The sequence below is a fragment of the Eublepharis macularius genome, chromosome 8 (genome assembly GCF_028583425.1).
Source record: "Eublepharis macularius isolate TG4126 chromosome 8, MPM_Emac_v1.0, whole genome shotgun sequence".
Lineage (NCBI taxonomy): Eukaryota > Metazoa > Chordata > Lepidosauria > Squamata > Eublepharidae > Eublepharis > Eublepharis macularius.
Window position 1 is genome coordinate 37,280,109 of NC_072797.1, and position 21,459 is coordinate 37,301,567.

The 21,459-nt window shown below is 41.7% G+C and overlaps 1 protein-coding gene across 2 annotated transcripts in view; it reads left to right on the forward strand.

Annotated features, from left to right (window-relative positions):
- The window catches only part of LOC129335200 (microtubule-associated serine/threonine-protein kinase 4-like), a 325,787-nt gene that overhangs the window by 231,203 nt on the left and 73,125 nt on the right, over positions 1-21,459 (forward strand). For both annotated transcript variants that reach the window (XM_054987644.1, XM_054987642.1), the window contains 4 exons: positions 2,022-2,091; positions 7,622-7,700; positions 18,297-18,454; positions 20,626-20,701. In XM_054987644.1, the coding sequence (XP_054843619.1) occupies positions 2,022-2,091; positions 7,622-7,700; positions 18,297-18,454; positions 20,626-20,701 (383 nt within the window). The remainder of the gene's footprint in view (positions 1-2,021; positions 2,092-7,621; positions 7,701-18,296; positions 18,455-20,625; positions 20,702-21,459) is intronic.

Genomic DNA, 21,459 nt, shown 5'->3' on the forward strand with positions numbered 1-21,459 from the left:
TGAAATAGCATGTGCTGTTCTGGTCACTGTTTCTCAAAAATGATATTGCAGAGGTGGGGAAAGTACAAAATAGGGAAACTAACATAATTAAGGCTCTGGAGCACCTTTCCAATGATGAAAAGCTAAAGTGTCTGGGACTTTTCAAGTTAGAAGAAAAGCAACTAAGGAGGGACATGATAGAGATTTACGAAATTATGCATGGTGCAGAGAGAATGGATAGAGAGAACTTTCTGTCCCTCTCCCACAATACTAGAACTCAGGAGCACCTAATGAAGATGATGTGCAGTAGATTCAGGACAGACAAACTAAAATTCTTTGTTATTCGTTGAATTAATAAATTGTGAAATTAACTGCCTGCTGATGTAGTTATGGCCGCCAGCACTGATGGCTTTAAAAGGGGATTAGGCAAGGAGATTAGGTCCATCTGTGGTTACTAGCCATGATGATTAAAGAGAATCTCAATATTCAGAGGCAGTAAACCTCTAAAACCCAGTGCTAGGAGGCAGGGTGGGTGGGGGTCTTGGCCCCTATGCCATGTGTGTTGACCCTTCAGAGCAACTGGCTAGCCACTGTGTGAAACAAGATGCTGGTCTAGATGGACCACTGGTCTGATCCAGCAGGAATCTTCTTATTTTCTTAAATTCTGTCACTGGGCTACATCCCATTAACTCTTAACAGAATCCTGAAAATGAAAAGCAATACTTAGTTTTATTTTGTTTTAAAATTTGATTAATTTAATTTCTAGTTTGGCTATCCATGCTCAATAAGTATTGGCTTATTTGTCGTAACCTGAATAGTCAGATCTTGGAAGCTAAGCAGTGTTGGCTGTGGTTAGTACTTTGATAGGAGACCACCAAGGAAGCCAAGGGTCACTACACAGAGGTGCGCAATAGCGAAACACCTTTCTTTGTCTCTTGCCTTGAAAACCCTCTAGGGGTCGCTATAAGCTGTGACTTGTTGGCACTTTACAACACAGGTTAATCCAGTAAGTATTACACATTGCTGATTTGTCTTGAGAAAATGAACTGATTATAAAATAATGTAATAATTCAAATATAAATCCATCATGTATTCGGTGTCTTTATAATCTGTAGCTGTTACTCTTCAGTATATTGATGGTAATTTCCCACCTTTTTGAAACAATGCTGATATCTGTGAGAAAAATACAAGATGTGTCTGATAATTTTACCCACTTAAAAAATGTACTTTCTTCAGTGTATATATGATCTCTGGAAGGACTTTTATATATTTCTTAACAGGCACCACTGCTCATAAAAAGAACGTTTTTTCTGGTGTTGGCTTTATATTTCCTCTGTAGACAGTCCTCATACTCTAATTATGCATGCTGAGAGGCACAAGCATGCTAGAGTGTTGGTGAACTTTCCCTCAACAGCTGTCTGCCAAGCTTTCTTAGTGTTCAGCAGCAGGCTGAGTGGTCTAATGTGAGGAAGTAACAAGCCCCCAAAGAAAATGTCCTCTTCACAATGAGCAGTCACATCTTCATATCATTTAAGGAGATCACCTCTTGGTTTTAACAGCTTTGGGAATAACTTTCCCATCTAATTTTCACAGTGCTTCTTGACATATAAAATAGCATAAAACATAGATTAATAGACAAAGGAAACTTCTAATTCTTTTAGAATTTATCCTTATCTCAGTGTTTTGTCATGGTGATGTCTATAAATGTTAATGTGCAAGTACAGAAAGGTACTTTGTGTTACTTCAAAAAAAGAATGTTCTGATCTGTATTTTTTTTAAAACATGAGAGATCTTTCTATAAGGGAAGTGGGTTGATGTTTGTTGTGATATTGTGAAGTTGAGATTCAGCAGATAAAAAGCAGGATGTGTATACCTAAGAGGCATGGACTCAAAAAACAGCTCCAATCATGGCTTCTATGACAAACTGTGTTATAAAATTCTGTACTTTAGATATTTAATATGTAAAAACCAATACTACATGTTTGATGTCTTCCTTTTAAAAACTCAATGAACTTATTTTGTTCTTCTTATTTTCCTAATAGGTAGTAGCCCTCAAGACAGCCCAAGAAACTTCTCTCCTAGTGCCTCAGCCCACTTTTCTTTTGCACGAAGGTAGGAAATATGTTTTTGATTGTTTTAACATGTCATAACTACCAAGGGCTACTATGCTGTGTGCATATTTATTGATAAATGTGATGAACGAAGTGATAAACACAACTTTTTAAATAAAACGAAATGCAGTTAGTCCTCATTTGTTTTGGTTTACATTGTTCAATTGTTGCGATATATAAGTTTGTTTATTTAAAATCAGACATGTTGCAGCTGACAAACTATAGGAAATCTATTTTCATGACAACTGAAAGCTGTTTCTTTCCATAATCAAGGCAGGAAACTGAATATAGAACCTTACACAGAATCATAAACTGGCCTTTTCCATTTTTAATACTGAAGAGATTTAGTACTATTTTAAAACTTCTGACTTTTCAATTGGTTCATGAAATGTAACAATGGCATTTCGTGAATAGGTTATTTAAATCCCAGTTGCTTTTGCCTAAGTTATGTGGTGTAGCTTTCAGCAAGTTCATTATGTATAGTATTGTGGGAGTTTACCTATCTCAGTGAATCTCAAACCAGTCACTCCACATGCTGGGAGAGAATGCAGTGACTATAGGGACTCATTGAAAAAGATCGTAGCTGCCATGCCATTCTACTGCACTGTTAGTTAAGATGCAAGTCTAAATTAAGCCCTCCTGAAGTGGGTTTGCTGTTCATCAATTGTAGTTAACAGGTGGAGGTGCCTTCAGCTGAACATAGACTAAAAGACTGAGGAAAATGAAGCCTATGTTAGGAAATGAGTTGGTCATTCTTGGATGAGAATATACAGAATCCAAAGCTCTATAGGCGTGAGTGAAAGTATTTTACTCTGAAGCAAATGTGGGAGGATTCATGTTGGTGCAGTTCTTGGAAGATATATTTGAAATGGCACAAAAATATCTCATTTTAATAACTGACCTGACATATTCAGATAATTAGAAATAATAGAACTGAGATTACATCGAAATATAGTGTGTGACTAGCAGGCACTTAATTGTAATCAAAGAAAATGATGAAGAACCACACTGACTGTTTTTCACTGGAGAGTCCAAGACTACTGCTAAGCCCCGAGGGGCCCCAACAATCTCTTCTAGGGCACAGAAAATAATACATCGATTTTTGTTTTTTATAAAACTGTCCAATGTTATACTGAAGCAATGGGGTGGGGTTTGAACTAAAAAAATGGAACTCACTGATGTTTTTAAAGGTATTTTCTAAAGCTTGAACAGATCTTCAGGGTAGCATATAGGTCGTGTTTAGATGTTACTCTTCTCTCTCACCCTGGTTTGTACATGTTGATTGAAAATGGCCTCAGGTTTGCGTGCTTTAAGACAAATAAAAGGTAACATTCAAACTATAAGATCATGTGGTTGTTAAAATATATGACCTCTCTTATATGGTTGCCAGGTCCCCTGGGGCTCAAACCAGAGGGACAGTGGGTTGTGGGAGGAGCACATATGTGGGGGGAACGTACTTCTCATGCTCCATAGGATTTCTTTGTCACACTGGGAATGATGTCATTCCCAGTGTGACAAGAAAGTCCTTCAGAGCACCCAGGCCTGTTCCCCATACCTCCCCTCCTCCACTGGTCAGGTAAGTGGGGGGCGGAGGCTGGGAGCTGGGAATCCCACATCCTGACCAGGGGAACGGGATCCCTACAGTCCTGCCTTGTTTTGTCAAATGTGTTCAATATTCTGCTGTATTTATTCGAAAGGAAGACGTTGAATGTACAATAAAAGTAAGATGTAAAATGTTGTCCACACAAAATAATTGTTGCTGGACATAACTCTAACTTGTATGTAAGAAAATACCCTCTCTTTTTTATGGAACACTTGAGGAAAAATGAGGCCTGTTTTCACACATGGTCAATATTGAATGCACTTTCAGTAATCACTTGCAAATAGATTTTCATGTTTCACACAGGAAAATCTAGTTGCAAATGGTTGCGGTAGTGCATTGAGAGTGCATTATCCAACATGTGTGAAAGCAAGTCTAGTCTTGCATTTGAATAAATACTGTTGCACATTTTAACCTGCAGGATCTTCTGGTGCAGATATTAATCTCTCTGTGGCATGCAGGAAGACGCATATAGACCCAAAGTTCACTCCTAATTTCACTATATAAGGATGTGATAATGGCCCAATAAACATTTTAGTTGTTAAAAATATGTTTGAATTTTCAGATTAATCTAATACTTCATTTGATTGTATTCTTTATTTTTCAGCTTTTTTTTTTAAAAAAGATATGATTCCTTCCAAGTTACAGAGTATCTCTTTTTTCAAACTTTTTAAAAAAGAGTAGTTAATGGAACAATAATGACAGTATATGCTGAAGGAAAACATTCCATATGCATAGAGAAAATCCAATAATAATAAAATACTGCAAAATGTATATGAATTGAAGCTCAGTTTTGTTTGAAACTGTATATGCAAATTATGTATTTATATACTTCTTCCACTTGTGTTTTTTTAACTTACTTGATACAATTGCACTGCAGTCATGGGCACCGAAATGAGAGGTAAATGTCATAAAATTCGTATCTAAACTTTTGTAATTTGCGTATTTGGTCATAAATTTCATGTCTCATTAGGAGTAGCAGTGGAAGCTCCCGCCCAAAAAAAACTCAGCAAGTTTTCCCCCATCCAAGCCACTTTCTCAGAGGGAAAGGGGTACACTGAAGTTGTTTTCTCTTTTATTTATTGAAAATAATTATATAGTTCTTTTAGTCATACTAATTATATATTATGATATAAGATAATATTACAGATAATTTATGCACTCTGAAGAGAAACAGGAGTATAACATAACATTATATAATCAGAGTATAAAATTTAAACCAACAACAGTAGATTCAAACCATCAGTACCACACTACAATTTCTAAAGAGCTTTCAAATAGTTCAGAGATGACACTTGCTGTAGCCCATTCCAAAGGACTAGAGCTTCCATTGAAAAAACACAAGCACAAACTGAAACTGTCCCATTCTCTCTCAGTGTTGGGTCTGTAAACAACCCAGATTTGAAGAGCGTAGTAACAGGAGAAGCAATCTAAAAAGTATGTAGGTCCCCGATCGTTAAGAGCTTTAAAGGTTAAATTAAACTTTGAATTGATGTGGAAACAAACCAGTTGCCAGTGTAGACATTTCAGGATGGCAGTAATATGGCCAAATTTACTAAACCCTCTCAGCAGGCAGGCAGCTGTAGTCTGTAGAATAGCATACCACAGAGAGTGCATTGGAGTAATCAAGTCATGAAGTTATAGTAGCCTGGATCAGCATAGCTACATTGGCCATATCCGGGAGGGAACCCAGTTTCAGAACTAGATTTAACTTAATGAAAGTAGTCTTAACAACAACAACAATCTGCTTTTCCATCTGCAAGGCTGCATCCAAGAATACTCCCTTAATTAAATACACCAATGCCATAGTTACACCAGCCATTCCAGTCAGCATTACTTCCATCCTGAATGGATGTAGCTTTAGTGACTTGACCACAACCTCTGGGCAACATTCCAGAATGACCTCATCTTGAGCTTTAGTCAGCTGGATGTCATCTGCATACTGATGACACTTAATCCCACAACTCTTAATAATGATACTGAATTGCTACACATGAGAAAGAACAGATCCCAGAAGACAGTTTGGAACCAAGAGGACTTCACAGATTTTTTCCAAAAGTCCTTAGAATTCTGCAATTGTCAGATGAGCAAAAAGGGGAGCAGGCACAGGTTGCCAATCATCCCACAGGAGTCCAGTAGGGATTTTCCTTAAGGAGTACCCAAACCTCTTGCTCTGCCTGTCTCAGTAGCCTTTGATAAGGTGATTCAGACTGAATGGGGCACTCTGAAAATAACAAAATGTAATCCCCAAGTAATTTCTAAGTTTAACTCTCTAGTTTCAGAGTTCACAGACTGTTTCATATTGCCTTTGGTAGATGTTCCAGTGACCACCATTAGCTCCAACTCAGTGATTCTTGGCGAGTCGTATGGACTCCCTAGGGCTCAATATGATAGGACTTGGCACTGAGAGAGAATTCTGAGGCCTCTTTTGAAGTCCTCAGGGCCTCAGTGGCTCAATTCATTGTTCTCTAGAACCATCTTTCTCTGTACCAGCGATCTTTGTTTGGCAGATTGTGACATCTCTGAAGAGCCGATGGATTAACTGAAGAAGATTGCCCTTGCAGCAGCTTTTGCAGTGATTTGTCTTTGGGCTCTGTCTAGCTCTCAGCAAGAGCCTCCAGCATGGCATCTCACAGAAACATGAGGCTGGGAAGTAGATCCAGATTACAGGGATAACCTGCACAGATCATAGCAAGCCTAGGCAGTTTCTTTGTTTAAGAAACCATCTCCATTAAAAGAGCTTTTCCAGGTGAGAGTCTGGGAATCATTGAGCGAAGCCCCTCCTGGTAGGGTTGTCAGAAATTTTAAGATTTGCCTGCAATCCTTGGGAAGTGCTTTCCCAATGTAATCATTGGGAAATGGTATCATCTGCTAATTTTACAGAATGGGACTTTCCTACTCCCCCACCCCTGCCCCATGTTCTGTGAATATGAAATGTTCCTGAGGAACTGTCGGGAGCAGCATCAAAGAGGAGACCTGAAATGGGAGTAAGGAACTAGTAAAAATCACTGCCCCTACCCTGAAAACTTAAGGACCATTTAATTCTTAAGAACTGCGCACTAGGACACTAGTGTATCAGTCTTTGTGCCCATGTTACCCCTTTCTACTCAGTATTTTTTATTTGCTAACTAAATGCCTCTGTGGCGAAACGGGGCCTCTCCCTTCTTTTTTGTCTTAACTGGTAGACCCCGCTCTGCCTACCCCTCCCTTGTCTAGCCCAGCTCCTGGAGGAGCCGTCTCACTTTCCTGTCTCTGGGTAGTTGCTGCCACCACTGTCCCTGTAGTGGGTCCTGGTTAGGCAGGACAGCCTCTTAACCTCCCTCCTTTGCTAGTGGGCGCAAGCGGTTGGGGGACTATGTGGAACAGAAGATCTTTCTTCCTTCATAAATTCCAAAAATCATTTATTTAACTTGTAACTATACACAGGCAAATATACAGTGAACTGAAGGAATAATACAACCTAAAAAGAAACCCCTACTCTATCTCCCTCATGCCCTAATTTGATGTTGTGTAAGGCAGGCCTGATACTTTGGTACCTGGGGTTACATTAGATCTACATCTCCCCTCAGAGCCATCTCTCCCTCAACTCCAGCCACCAACTGTCAACTTCCAACTTCCCTCCACCAACTGACTCGCCCTCCCTCCAATCAGATTCCATTCCAGAACTGGCCCCTCCCCTCTGCAGCCCATAGAAAGTTAACTCCACAAAAAAAGGTGTTTTTCCACAGCCTCATTTGCACTCATTATTTAATGCAAGTTACTTTAAGTGCTTTCTGTAATACATGCTTATGATTTTGTCTACATTTTGTCATTGTCATTTTGTAGTTGTTGTCAGATTCATGTATTATTTTTGTATCATTAATTTTCCAAGTAAGGAATAAATAATGGTGCAACAGCTGTCTTATATAGTGTGAACTTAAATTCCCAACAGGACCGATGGACGACGTTGGTCACTGGCATCTCTCCCCTCCTCTGGCTATGGTACAAATACTCCAAGCTCAACAGTTTCAGTAAGTGAATTATCTGTAACTATCTGTACAATCATATCTGTATAAAATCAGCCAATTAAAATGTATTTTCACTTTCAGTTTACAAAAAATCGAATCTGTTTCTAGATTTTATATACTAAGAATGGAGTCAATTGTAGGTCATACAGCAATGTCTGTGTGTTTGGGAGTGTAAATTATAATGGCATTTAGCCTGCAAACATCTGTACAAATAATTAATCTTGTGCATAAGATGTCGTTGCTAGGAGGTATATGCACTCCAAGTGGCACAGTGTCATCCCTTAGATATGCTAGAAGTTACTAACATGGAAGTTACTATACATGGAACAGTCCAACTCTATGCCCTTCATGTGTGTGTTGCACATGGTCGCCAACATGTACGATTCCTTCTGCGTGGGACGTGTTAGCCTAGCAGCTATGCCCTGCAGCAGCATTCTCACAAGCGTGCGCACTGCTGAAACACTGCACGTGGTGTGTCTGGGTCCACAAAGGAGGCCAATGAATTCTGGAGCGTGAGCACCAGAGGAATGACAAGATCCAGGGTCGCCGCGTCATACAAGACTGCTACAGTGACATCCTTGAAGGGCTTCAGGACCTCCACTCTCTGGGATACAGTGAGCCAGTCCTCCTGGTTGAACTCACCCACCTGACTCGCAGCATCACTCTCTGAGAGCCACACTCGAGTGCAGCCTGCTGCTCCACCAAGCGCTCCAGCATGGCACAGGTGGAGTTCCAGCGAGTGACTGTGTCAGAGATCAGGACATGCTCCGGCACACCTGCCCTGGCCTGCTTTTGTCGCAGTTTGTGAGTGGATTTCATGCTGTGTCACAATTAGGGCTGGGCAAGGGAGAGAGCGAGCAAGAGTCCAGGACACACCGGGGTCGAGAGCCAGAAAGTCCGTCCGTCAGTGTAACGAGCAAACGGGAATCCGAAAGTCAAGCTGAGGTCAGAAAGCAGAGTTGTCAGTCAAACACGGAGACAAGCAAAGAGTAGTCGAGGACAAAGCTGAAGTCAGGAACAGGAGGTCTATCCAAGTGAGGTCAAGCTTCCAGGAGCCGAGCTGGTGGGCGCAAGGAGTGGTGAATGACGTTGCTTCCACACTGGGCCCTGCCCAGCGTTCTCCTTATATGCTCAGGACAGCGTAAGAGGACAAGGGCCAGGTGTTTCTCCTTCACTTGATTGCCCAGCCTCGCCCTCAGTGTCCAGCTCCGTCAGCCGCTGTGCCTGCAGGCATGCACTCCTTCGCCGTTCCCACCCCCAGTGCAGCTTTCACCACTAGGTGAACTTTGTGAGCGGCACAGCAAATGCACTCGTAGCTCACCTCCTGCGCCGCTGCCCTCATGTTCTAGCCACCATCCGTCACCATCCATCCCATGGGGACGGTGCCCTCGCTTATCCAGCCATCCATCTTCCTCCTCAAGTTGGCCACGACGTTCTCCGCTGTGTGCGACACGGTGAGAACCTCAGCATGGAGCAAGGCCTTGCAGTAGCTGGCCTGACGGTCTCCCATCCTTCCCTGCCTAACTCTGGACACCTCACACACTCCCTGAAGTTCTTCGGGTTGCCACTAGTGTGCAGTAAGCAAGAGGTACGCATGCTGCACACTTGGGCAAGTCCAGATGTTGGACATGAAGTACACAGTTCTCCTGGCAATGCAGGACAACTGTGCCTTCACGTGGTCCCTGGCAGCCCTGTAAAACAAGGGCACCATGGCCCTGCTCAACGTTGTGTGAGCAGGGATAGTGTACCAGGGACAGGCATCATGGAGCAGCCCACTGAAGCCGAAGTTGTCTACTACGGAGAAAGGCTGACCATCGACTGCAATCATATTGATGAGGTGGCGCATCAGGTGCCGGGTCGCCTTCTGGATCCCCTCTCTGGGCACACTAGGGCCCAGCGCACCAAGCATCTCCAGAAGAGAGGCTTGGCATCCCTGCCGTACAGGAATCCATGGGGGGAGAGTATCAGAGGAGCCTGCCTCCTTCTGGCTAGCTGGCAGCCATGTGGTGCCACTTGAACTCTTCCCCCCCAAAGAAGCACCACCTGGTGTTGCCTCTTCAGGTGGTTCTGCATTCCAGACATGGAGAGATGGTTCATATACCTACCACGACTGATCCGTTGCCTACAATGCCAGCACTGGGCAAACCGGCGGTCTTCCGTTCTCTGGAAGTGATGCCAGATATCGGAGGTAATGGAGGCCCAACGCCACATAGGGGAGGCGTTTACAGGCTCCCCAGCAGACACCGCCTGTGCACGGGCCAGACACATCATGTCCCACTCTTGGCTGGACAGTTGGAGATGGATGAGGATGAAGGACCTGAGATGTGGGCTCTTCCACCACACTCTCTTCCTCTTCCTTCAGCACCCTCTCCTCCTGCACAGCCATGAGAGGCCTGCTGCTGGCCTCAGAGAAAACAGGGGAGGACTGCCCAGCAGGGGTTTCCTCCTGCAGCTCCTCCAACATCCAACGGGTCCTTGGGGTGAGCGTGAGGGACGGAAAAGTCACGTGCCCCACGTCCATCCCAGTAGACACCTCATGCTGCCCCTCCTCTTACAGCTGGGTCTCAACCACTGGAGGAGGGGGAGCCTCAGCAGCAGGCCCCTGCCCAGTGCCAGACCCTGACTCAGACACCTCCAGCAGTTCCCTCAGGAAATAGGGCCTTGCGAACCCTCTTCCTGTCACCAGAAGCCAGGCTGGTGAACGGCAGCAGTGCAGGGGAGGGCCTCCTCCTCTCAGATGGGGGGATAGCCGCAGCACTTCCCCTCCCCCTCCCCTCCACCCCTCCAGACTTACCTCTAGCCTTTTCCCCGAGGCCCCTCTCAGCTTTCATGTCAGCCATTTTTCCCCTCCTTGAACCTACACTAACTACCTGTTGTAAAGTTTTTTAAAAGAACCAAAAATTTACAATTTGGTTTCAAAACCTATCTACCTATTTCTAAATCTTATGTTTCTTGTTGCTGTATTACTACTGGAGATGACCAGTTAGATATCTTTTTAAACAACCCTATTTATTTTTGGAAACCTAAACCTACCAAACAGCTGAATTCCTCCTCAGGAATCTAGCTGGCCCTGAACCCCAATACAAAGGAAAGCCTATTACAACTAATGCGCCCTGCCTGGCTCCAAGGGTGGCTGGGCAGTGAAACCCTAGTCAGGGGAGAACTAATGGGCAGCCTATTTATATATATATATATATATATATATATATATATATATATATATATATATATATATATATATATATAAAAGCCCCAACAGTAACTTTAAATTCCCTCCCCTTCCGCCCACCCAGACAAGCAAAAGCCCACCACCTCACCCCCCACAATAGAAAACCTAGTGAGTCGGTGACTGACTCACCAGTCCTGCAGTCCAGCGATGGTCAAGCAGGCAGGCAGGCAGGAATCCCCCAGGTGAAGTCCTCTCCTCCTCTGTAGCAGGCTGCAGCCAAACTGGAGACAGAGAGCCTCTACAAGCGCAGCAGCAGCAACGAGAGTCTCTCTAGTCTTTCTAGGCCAGGAAGCTGGTTAGTAATAGTAATCAAAATACTGTTAGCCTTTAACCCTTCCCCCAACGACTGGAAAAAAAACAAGCCCCTAACTCTTTAAACCTTTAAAGCCCAGGTCCACCCAACAGCAACTGGAAAATAAAAAGCCACAGCTATAAACCCTTAAAACAAAAACCAAATTCCCCAGCCTGCAGCCACTCAAAGCAAAATAAAGGCCACCACAAAAACACACACACAGACAAGGATCCACCCCCACAAATAAATAAAGTAATTAAAAGTAAAAAGCTTCAAATTAAATTCCCTTCCCTTAGAAATTCTCTCCTACCAGTCTCTTGAAGTCCAGCACTGAGTCAGTCAGATGATCCTCCTCACAGGCACAGCAGAAGTCCAGGCAGGGCAGGCCAACACAGGGACAGTGAGAAACAGGCTCTCTCTCAAAGTCTCTCTCTTGGCTAGCAGGAACACAATGGAAGCTGACCCAAAGGCCAGCCTCTAATTTAAATCCCCTGATGCATCTCCTTCCAAAGATTCCATTGACTGGAAGATGAATGCAGCAGTGGGATTGGACACTCCTAACTCCCCCTCCCTTCCCTGATCCCCTCCCTCCTCCCCCTTGTACACCTAGTTAGTCACTCACCCCTCCCAACCTGTAAATTAGGCAGGAATCTCTGTCTTTGCTGGCTGCTTGCATGCATTGCATTTGTGCAAACAGCCAGCAAATGGCTTCCGCTGGCTACTTCGAAGCTTCGGTATTTCGGTATTTCCGAATAGGATACCCGAAGCGCACACCCCTAGTAGATACTATGCATAGAATTTATGTTGTCTGAAAAGGAATATATAATATAATATAATATAATATAATATAATATAATATAATATAATATAATATAATATAATATAATATAATATAATAACATTCAATTTATACACCACCCTTCAGGGCAACTTAACACCCACTCAGAACGGTTTAACAAAGTATGTTATTATTATCTTCATAACAATCACCCTGTGAGGTGGGTGGGGCAGAGAGAGATCCAAGAAGCTGTGACTGACCCAAATTCACTCAGCTGGCTTCAAGCGGAGGAGTTGGGAATCAAACCCAGTTCTCCAGATTAGAGTCCCATCGCTCTTAACCACTACACCAAACTGGCTGTCACTGTCTCCAGGTGGAGGTAATTGGGCATGAGATCTATATTTCAATACAATATTGATATTTGCCTTTTCCCCCTGATTTTCCTTCCTTTGTTGCAAAAAACACTAATATTTTCAGTAAAAAAGGCTGAAAACTAATTTTGAACATTGCTGATTAAGTACAATGTGCTAATCCCTATGCCAGCCATAGTTCCACTATTAACATTCAAATGACTTCATTTGTATAATGCATTGATATCAGTGATTTCTTCTTATTCCACCCTCATTTTGCTTGTCAAAATATTTACTTAAAAAAATAAATTGTTGAGTCTAGAAAGAAATCTGTTATCACTTCCCATAACTCACTTGTGGGTGTGCTGATCTTGGATGAAAAATGAACACAGTGTTTCTTAAACTATGCTTGAAAATAGGAACAGGCACAGTTAGCTAATAAATAATTACTATGGCAGCCTCCCTGCATCATGGAAAATTGTACTGAAACCACCTGAAATCAAATTGAACTGTATTTTACAAATGATTTTCAGTTTCTTATTCTTCTTTGAATAATCTGTCCTTCAACAACCATTGGGTGTGTGTGTGTTTGTACAAACTGAGTTTGACTACATGATTGTGTGAATCCATTATTTTAAAATTATGACACAACCGCCATTGGCAAAGATGTTTAACACAATATGGTAGCATATTTTTATATTTGTTCACACATACAAAATAATTTAGTGCACAAATACAAAAATAAGTTAGTGATACATATACACATATTATTGAGTGAACAATTTAGGTGGTTGGGATAGTTTATAATTCACTTAAGTGTGTAGATTTTTGCTTTACTGTTTTACAGCACCATCAACATGACGTAACTCTTTGTAGAAAGGTCCCCACCCCCAAAACCATATATTCCAAAATGAGCATCCCACAATTTGATCCCTAAATTTCTATTTGATTTCATATTTGTTCTGGCCTAGTATTTTTTAATGGGATATGTGTGTACATGTGCATATGCTGAATAAAGATTTTATCATTTCTGCTATTAGTAAAATTTACAAGCTTGGGAGCCCATGGGGAAGGGGAAATGTAGAGTATGCCATCCCATACCCAAAATTTCCCTGTGCAGATTGTCTAAACTCTCATAGGCTTGAGTAGGCTGATTTCCTCTCTCCTGCCCCCCTTCTTTGACGATTTCCTGTAACTAGGGCTCATTTCGAGGAGGAACGCACAGGAATACAGTTCCGGCAGTTCCTCAAAGAGGTCACATGTCAGGTGGCCCTGCCCACCTGACTCTCGGCCATTTTGGGCCTGTTTCAGCCTGTATTGGGGCTGAAACGGCCCGGATCGGGCCTCTGATGGGTGGTGGATCACTTTCCCACTCAGCAGTGGCCCGATCCTGACCATTTTGGGCCCCTTTTTGGCCATTTTCAGCCCAATTTCGGCCCTGAATGCCCAGGATTGGGTCCAAAACAGCCAGAATAGGTGATGTCAGTTATGCTAATGACACACTGCCGGTGATGGCAAGGAGTGTGACATATGCTAATGAGTTATGCTAATGAGTTCCTCCAGCTCTTTTTCTACGAAATGACCCCTCCCTTTAACTGTTTTATCATTCCATGCCCATGGAGCCTATGTGGTCTTCATCCAGGCTAGTACTTTTTCTCCTTTGGTTAATTTACAATTCATATTTTTCTACATAATGCCTGCAGGAACCCTCCTGAGTAGACATGGGCACGAATTGAAATACGAATCAAATTTTGTGACAAGTCAGGCCGATTCGTGTATCGCAAAAACGTATTTTACGGGGCCGTGTTTTTCATGAAATCCACGACTTTTGGGGCCAGTTCATTCGATTTGTGAACACTTTTTGATGCCAGACAGGCTGGTGCTGATCTATTGATTCCCTAGGCAACATAGAGCCTGGAATGCCTACAGACCATGGGTTGCCATGGAAACCCAATCTTAGCCCACATAACCTTGATAGACAGCTCTCCCTGCCAACCTGAGACCTCCCATTCTGTTCTATGACAGCAATGAGCAGGGGGGAAATGGGCCTTCTGTAGCCATGGGAACACCAATCTCATCCCTCCAAACTCTGTTAGGCAGGTCTATCTGCCAACCAGAGAGTCCCTGTTCTGCTCTATGTGAGCGTTTCTTATATAAGGCACAGCCCTCTGCCTCGTGCCTTCAGTTCCAGTAGACAGAGGGAGAGGGAGGAGCTGTTGCTGGGATTTGGAGTGAGAGAGAGTGGATTTGGGAGCTTTTGGCTGGATTTGCTGCTGCTTCAAAAAATACTGAAAAGACTCTTATTTTCTGCTCTTGTCCTTGCTGGGAACGTTATTGGGTGAGGGTACCACTGAAGTCTCCCTGTGAGTTTGGCATCTCTAGGTTTGAAGGGGGCTGTGGTAGGGTCCCGGGGTCTGACAAATCATGAACCTAACAAATCATTTCGCGAAACAGGACAATTTCGTGAAAGTTCGTGGTTCTTCATGGTTCATGAAACACAACAAACCATGAAACTCAGGGTTCATTCCCCCCCCCCCGTTTCATGCCCATCTCTACTCCTGAGTACCACTACCTTGTTTATGGGTGGCTCAAAATTGCCAAGATTCCCTAAGTGCTCCGCTTGAGCAGACTTATTTTTACACACACTTTTTTTTCTTTTAAGTGATGCTTGGCTCTACTCAACACTGCATCTCTCCTGGATTCTTTTCAGCCCTCATCAGGAAGATGTCTGCAGTGGGAAGAGGGAATTAGTAGAAATTGCCAATTTAATCTGAATCTAAACCAATGTTTACATTGACAGTGATGTAAACAGTGTTTCCCTTTAGATAACATTTGATAATCCCTGGATAGTCTTGTATTCCTTTGGAGGCCTGTCTTCACTATAAGGAAAATATGGATGGCTCAGCAATTGTGAATTAATATCTTAATATAGAACCCAACTTCATTCATACTTATTTTCAAGATCCACTGGAGTGTAGAAAACTGAAAAGAAATATGAATTGCATTTTGTCCATTGTTGGATTGTTAATGAACTGCAGCATGCTGTCATGTTCTGCTATTGTGTTAAACCTTTTGAAAATGGCTTAGTGCAAATTACTAATGGTTCTACATTAGTATGGTTATATTTCCATATTATATGTCATTTGGTCCTTTATTTTGTCTAATAACCAATCAATCTGAATCTGTCAGTGCAATTCATTAAAATTAGTTAGCAAGCAAAAGAAAAATAACTTTAATGGAGAAGCTTTGCTTATTATTTTTTTAACCAAGATTAAAAACAAAAATGAAGATTTTTAAAGGAATGTATAACCACAAATAATTTTCAAGCAAGCAAATATACAAATAGTGTATGTATGGTGAACTCTTGTTTTCCTACCTTATAATGAAATCCACCTAGGCAAACTAACATGTATAAAGTGGATATGGCTCTAAAAATTGCTTCTGTATCTTTCCAATAGTTTCAGGTAAGTAGCCGTGTTGGTCTGCAGTAGAACAGCAGGATTTGAGTTGAGTGGCGGCACCTTATTGATCAATAAGATTTTTCAAGGGTATAAACTTTAGAGTCAAAGCCCCCATCTTCCAAAGAAGGGACAAAAAAAGAGGGAACTTTGTCAAAAGCTTATACACTTGAAAAATCTTGTTGGTCTCCTAGGTGCTGTTGGACTCAAATCCTGCTGTTCTGCATAGATAAACCTTGACAAAACTCTCTTATGCATCATTTATATCGTTGTGACACTTATAACTCAGCTTTCTCCAAAAAGGACTCAAAGCATGTTGTTTAAGACCATAGTTCTAAACAGATATATAAATTATAATAATGTTAATATAAATACCAGAAAATCAGAGAACACAGGCTCACATAAATGCCTGTTGGAATAACTCAGTTTTTCACAAGCTTCTGCAAAACCAGTAGTATGTAGGCTTTCCTAACATCCTCAGGAAGTCCATTCCATCATGTAGGGGTCATTTCTAGAAAAGCCTTGGGACATGCAGGTGCTATTCTAACCTGTCTGCAAGATGGAATCCAAAACGAATCTTTATTTGCAGAGTGAAGCTGTCACAACGGAACAGGTTGAGGAGGCAGTCCTGTAGATAAATAGGTCCCACATCCTAAAAGGCTTTATAAGTAATAACCAGTAACTTGAATTGAACTTGAAACCTAATAAGCAGCCAGTGAAGCACTTTCAAAACACAGGGAATCTGTATATTGCTGTTATGTTACTGTTTTGGTGTTTACTGGTTTGTGTGTACAGCGTCTTTTATATTGTAAGCTGATTAGATTCCTTTCAGGGAAAAAAGCAGAGTACAAATACTTAAATAAATAGTAAGAGAGTCTCCTGAGTTTGCACCAGGGGAAGTTTCCCAATTAGCTCAAAGACCATCTCATGTAAAATGCATTACCACTGCCTAGTCTTGATACTAGTATGGCCTGCTCTAGCATGGTCAGGTCAGCTAACTTGAAGTAGGGAGCCAACTTTTGTGCAAGACAGATAGAAGAAGGCATTCTTAGTAGGGGTGTGCACCCCGAAAACTTTTGGAAATACCCCAAACCCAAAGAGGCAAGCCACTTCAGATTCAGGTATTTGAATCACTTTGGAATGCTCCGTAAAGATTCAGAGCATTCCAAAGTGATTCAGGGGGCTGAGTTTTCTCCCAGAACCCCCACCCATCCCACCCCTCACCCATTTCCTGCCACTTGCAAGCGGCAGTACCCTTTAAACACCCTAAACCCCACAACCCCAAGCTCCCCGGTGTCCTGCCCCAGCCTCTCCACTTACCTTGGCTCTGTTGCTGTGGTGGTGGAGGCTGCGGCCCAGCAGCAGCATCTCTGGCCTTCTCCACCACCCTGTGGGCCCACGCGGCAGTGGAGGAGGCCAAAAAGGCCCTTCCTGCCCCTCAAATGGACACCACCGTGGTGGCCATTTGAGGGGCAGGAAGGGCCTCCTCCACGTCATTCGCTGATGGCTGGAGGGGGGGAGAGCTTAAAGGGTAGAAGGCTCTGCGCGCCGTTCGTGAACAGCATGGAGAGCCTTCTACCCTTTAAGCTCTCCTCTTTCCAGCTGACTGGAAGGACGCAGGAAGAGCTTAAAGGGTAGAATGCTCCGTGCGCCATTCACAAACGGCGTGGAGAGCCTTCTACCCTTTAAGCTCTCCCCCTTTGCAGCTGGCTGGAGGGATGAGGGAAGAGCTTAAAGGGTAGAAGGCTCTGCACGCCGTTCGCAAACAGCGCGGGAGCCTTCTGCCCTTTAAACTCTCCCCCTTTCAAGCTGGCTCTAAGGAGGGGAGGGAGAGCTTAAAGGGTAGAAGGCTTCCTGCACCATTTGCAAATGGTGCGGTAAGCTTTTTTCCCTTTATACTCCCCCCCTCCAGCATGCCCAAAGGCCTAAACTTCAGCTGGCCCACGGGCTAGCTGAAGTTTAAAGGGCCCCAAAGCTTTCCAAAGTGACCTGAATTGCTTCTGGAAGCTTTAATTTGTCCTGAATTGGGTTCAGCATGCTGACCCTGATTTAGATAGAAAACCCGAATGTTTACAGATTGGGTACGATTTGGGCATTTTTTCCAAATCGGAAAGCCGAAGCGCACACCCCTAATTCTTAGTAGCCAAATCAACCTGATTCCCCAGTAATGCTGGATCCAGCATAACTCCCAGACTCCTAATTGAATCAGAGAGAATCCAGTAAAGCTCATATATTCATAGTTTTACTAGCTTCTATTTTAAGTGAAAGGATTAATGGAAAACTTACCAATGAAAGACTGTTTGGAAGTACAAGCCTGTATTTGTACAGTTGCATTTTAAATGAATATTTTAATTGTATTGCTTTTAAGAATTCCAAAGTTAATTTTTCTTTACTATGTTCTGAAAAATTTGGATTTTCAGAAAGAATCCATATAATCTTTAAAATCGTTTTAGGACTATAATATGAATTAATCTTTCACTTATTTATTACAGTCATCCTGCTCTTCCCAGGAGAAGTTACACCAGTTACCATACCAACCAACACCAGATGAACTACATTTTTTGTCTAAACACTTCTGTGCCACTGAAAGCATTGCCAGTGATAATAGATGTAGGACTACTCAAATGCGTCCACGATCAAGAAGCCTCAGGTGGGTTAACTTATCTGAAATCAGAAACTATCAGAGCAATCCTATGGAGAGTCACTCCAGTCTAAGTTCATTGACTTCAATGAGCTTAGCTTAGCGAAACTCACCGTAGGATTGCCCTGTCAATATAGTATTTGTCAATATAGTATTATGCCTATAATATACTTTCATTTCTAAGTAGTCCTCCCCTAATGTAGCTCACAGTGGGTACTATCCAACCAGCCTTTTCACTTTATCTCACCCAGTTCTTCTCCTTAGAGTAGACCCCAGTTCATGTGGCTTTTGAACACACAGATCTCATGATTCCCAGCATATCCTGTTTGGGTAATTCAGGGGACCCTGCTTACCTTTTTCCTAGCAAAAACACTGGTTAGATACAACCCAGTTGTATGAACTCATGGTTTTTACTATTAAATTGTTTTAAATTTTGTCAGTATGTCTGTGTTTCATTTTACAGTTACCAAAGAAATCGGGGTTATTTTGACCTCGAAAGTCATGGAAAAAATTGGTTTACCTATTTATAGCATTCTACAGACACCAAACTCTTGTTATGCTTTCTCCCCAATGAACTGCAGTGCCCTGAAGTCTCTCTCTTCCCTCCCTGCTGCCTTTCTTTTTTAAGTTTGAGGTTAAAGGAGGTCATTCTAGCCCCCAATAGACCTGGCTTGAATATAAAAGTACTATGCATAATTGTGTTTGGGGTTTCTAGTGACCCCAACAAAAACTGAAAATAATTTTAGCACTGTTTCCATGTATAAATAGATGGACCAACACCTATTATCTCCATTTTATAGGAAGGTGGAGCAAATAGTGAAAACTAAAAATTCTCTCCATAATTTATCTCTAAAGATATTTGTTGTACAAAAATATCACACTTACAGATATGGAGGTTGAAATTACTACCTGGGAAAACCAGTATTTGCAACCTGAATAGTTGGGTATATAGTAGGAGAAGGTAAAAGCCCTGTGTTTGTGCTCTAAAAAGCTTCCCTTATATCTCATAGCCACATGGAAAAGTTCAAATTAAACTGTATTGCAATTTTTGAAAATGGGATCATTCTATCCCCCTTTTAAGACAAGCTTAAGCATGTTTGCAGACATCCTCTGAACCTCTTCACATATTCCAGACTTGAAGAACCCATTCAGCCTGGAACTTTAGATGACCCCTAGCCATCTGTCCACTGAGCTGACTGTTTTCCTTTGTTGTTCAGGAAGAGCTCTTAATTGTAAGGGTCCTACAGGTGCAGCCTGAGGACAGGTTAAAAGAAGGCTTGCAAAAAGAATGAAGATATTTTCCCTTCTTTTTGTTAACATTTAACTGGCAGGAATGGAATCCCCCTTTTCATTGCAAGGGTCTGTTGTGTGCCTACTTTTTTCCATGTCTGTGTCATAAGCTATAATAATGTTGGGGTCAATTTGACCCCAATTACATTTATGTGGGATTATTACATCTTAATCTGAAAATACATGGACTGGGAATATATTTATATTATATGTTGCAGTCCATCTATGAAAACCATGCTCAGCCTTCTCATTTTGGAAGTGTTTACAGCAGGGTCAAAGCATTAAAATCCCACAGACCACAGTTCTATTAAAACTACTGTATTTTACTTATTTAAAACATTCTACCTGTGTCACCTGTTGCTTCACTTTTTTGTTATCTGTTGTTCCACATTGCACTATTATTACATTAAGTTTCAGTTTCGTAACATTAAAAATGTTTTAGCTTTGTAACACTTTGATCACTTTAATCACTTTGTTAAAAAATAAACAGTTTTACAGATTCCTAACTGTGTCATGCTTTAAAAATGCTGGGGTCAATTTAACCCCATTTACTTTTCTCTGGGGTTTTGATATTTTCAATTAGGAATACTTTTGACCTCAATTCCAAATTTTACTCTTCTTTGTCCTGCATTGTTGAAGAAAGTTATTATTGAGGCCTGATTTTTTTCTTAGTAGCTAATGCCATGATTTAGAGAGCTATCAGGTTTCTATTATTTTTGTTGTAATTTGGGATCACTTTGACCCCTATTCCAAAGTAATATAGTCATTTTCCCCTAGAATTAAGAAAGTATACTATACTAATGATGCTAACATCGCAAAAACATATATTTAAAAACTTATTTTCAGTTCATCCAATATAAGATTCAAGGGACAATTTGTTTTCCTTGCAGCCCTGGACGTTCTCCTGCCTGCTGTGACCATGAAATAATTATGATGAACCATGTATACAAAGAAAGATTCCCAAAGGTAATGAATAATATTCATTATAACCAGTATCTAACTTAAGAAGTCCAGGTTCTAAGGCACAAAGTTATCATATATTATTTTTGGTAAATCAGTTTAACATATCTAAGGCAAAAGATGCTTCATCAAGGCATCAACATTCTTATTTAAACATTCATTTTAAAACATTTATTGTCATCAAGATACTTATCCAATACTGCAGCTTATTTGCTTTGGGACATAAATGTGCTGTGCGTTGCCTGTCTTCAGTTACCAGGGTCCAAAACGATCTGTGCTTGGGCACCAGCTTTCTTGATTTCAGCCTTTCTCTGCCGCAATATTTGTGCTACAGTGGAAGCAATACTACAGGCTAGACTTTCCAGTGGGCTCTTCGAGGGGCAAGATCAGGAAAGAGGAATGTAAGAAATCATGGGTCATACATGTAAGCCTGGTAAAGATGTGGCAAGCTCATCTACAATTTTTGGAATCTACCTGAAAGGTTGCTTTATTGGGTCTTTTATAAAAGGGATACTTCTGCTGTTTACACAGACTAGTGCTTAAATCATTCTACAAATGTAGCATTTGAATTGATTTTTAGAGCTGCTAGGTTAAAAGAGGGACAAAGTTTTACCTATTTCCAAAGATTCATTATAGTTTTACTTCTAATTCATTTTTTGGCATACATAATGCAGGGTATTTCATGGATTTACCCTTCACATTTGGTTTTGCAAGGACTGTAATAATCAGAACTCTGTGAACAGGAGAGTAGTCTGTTGCAGTGG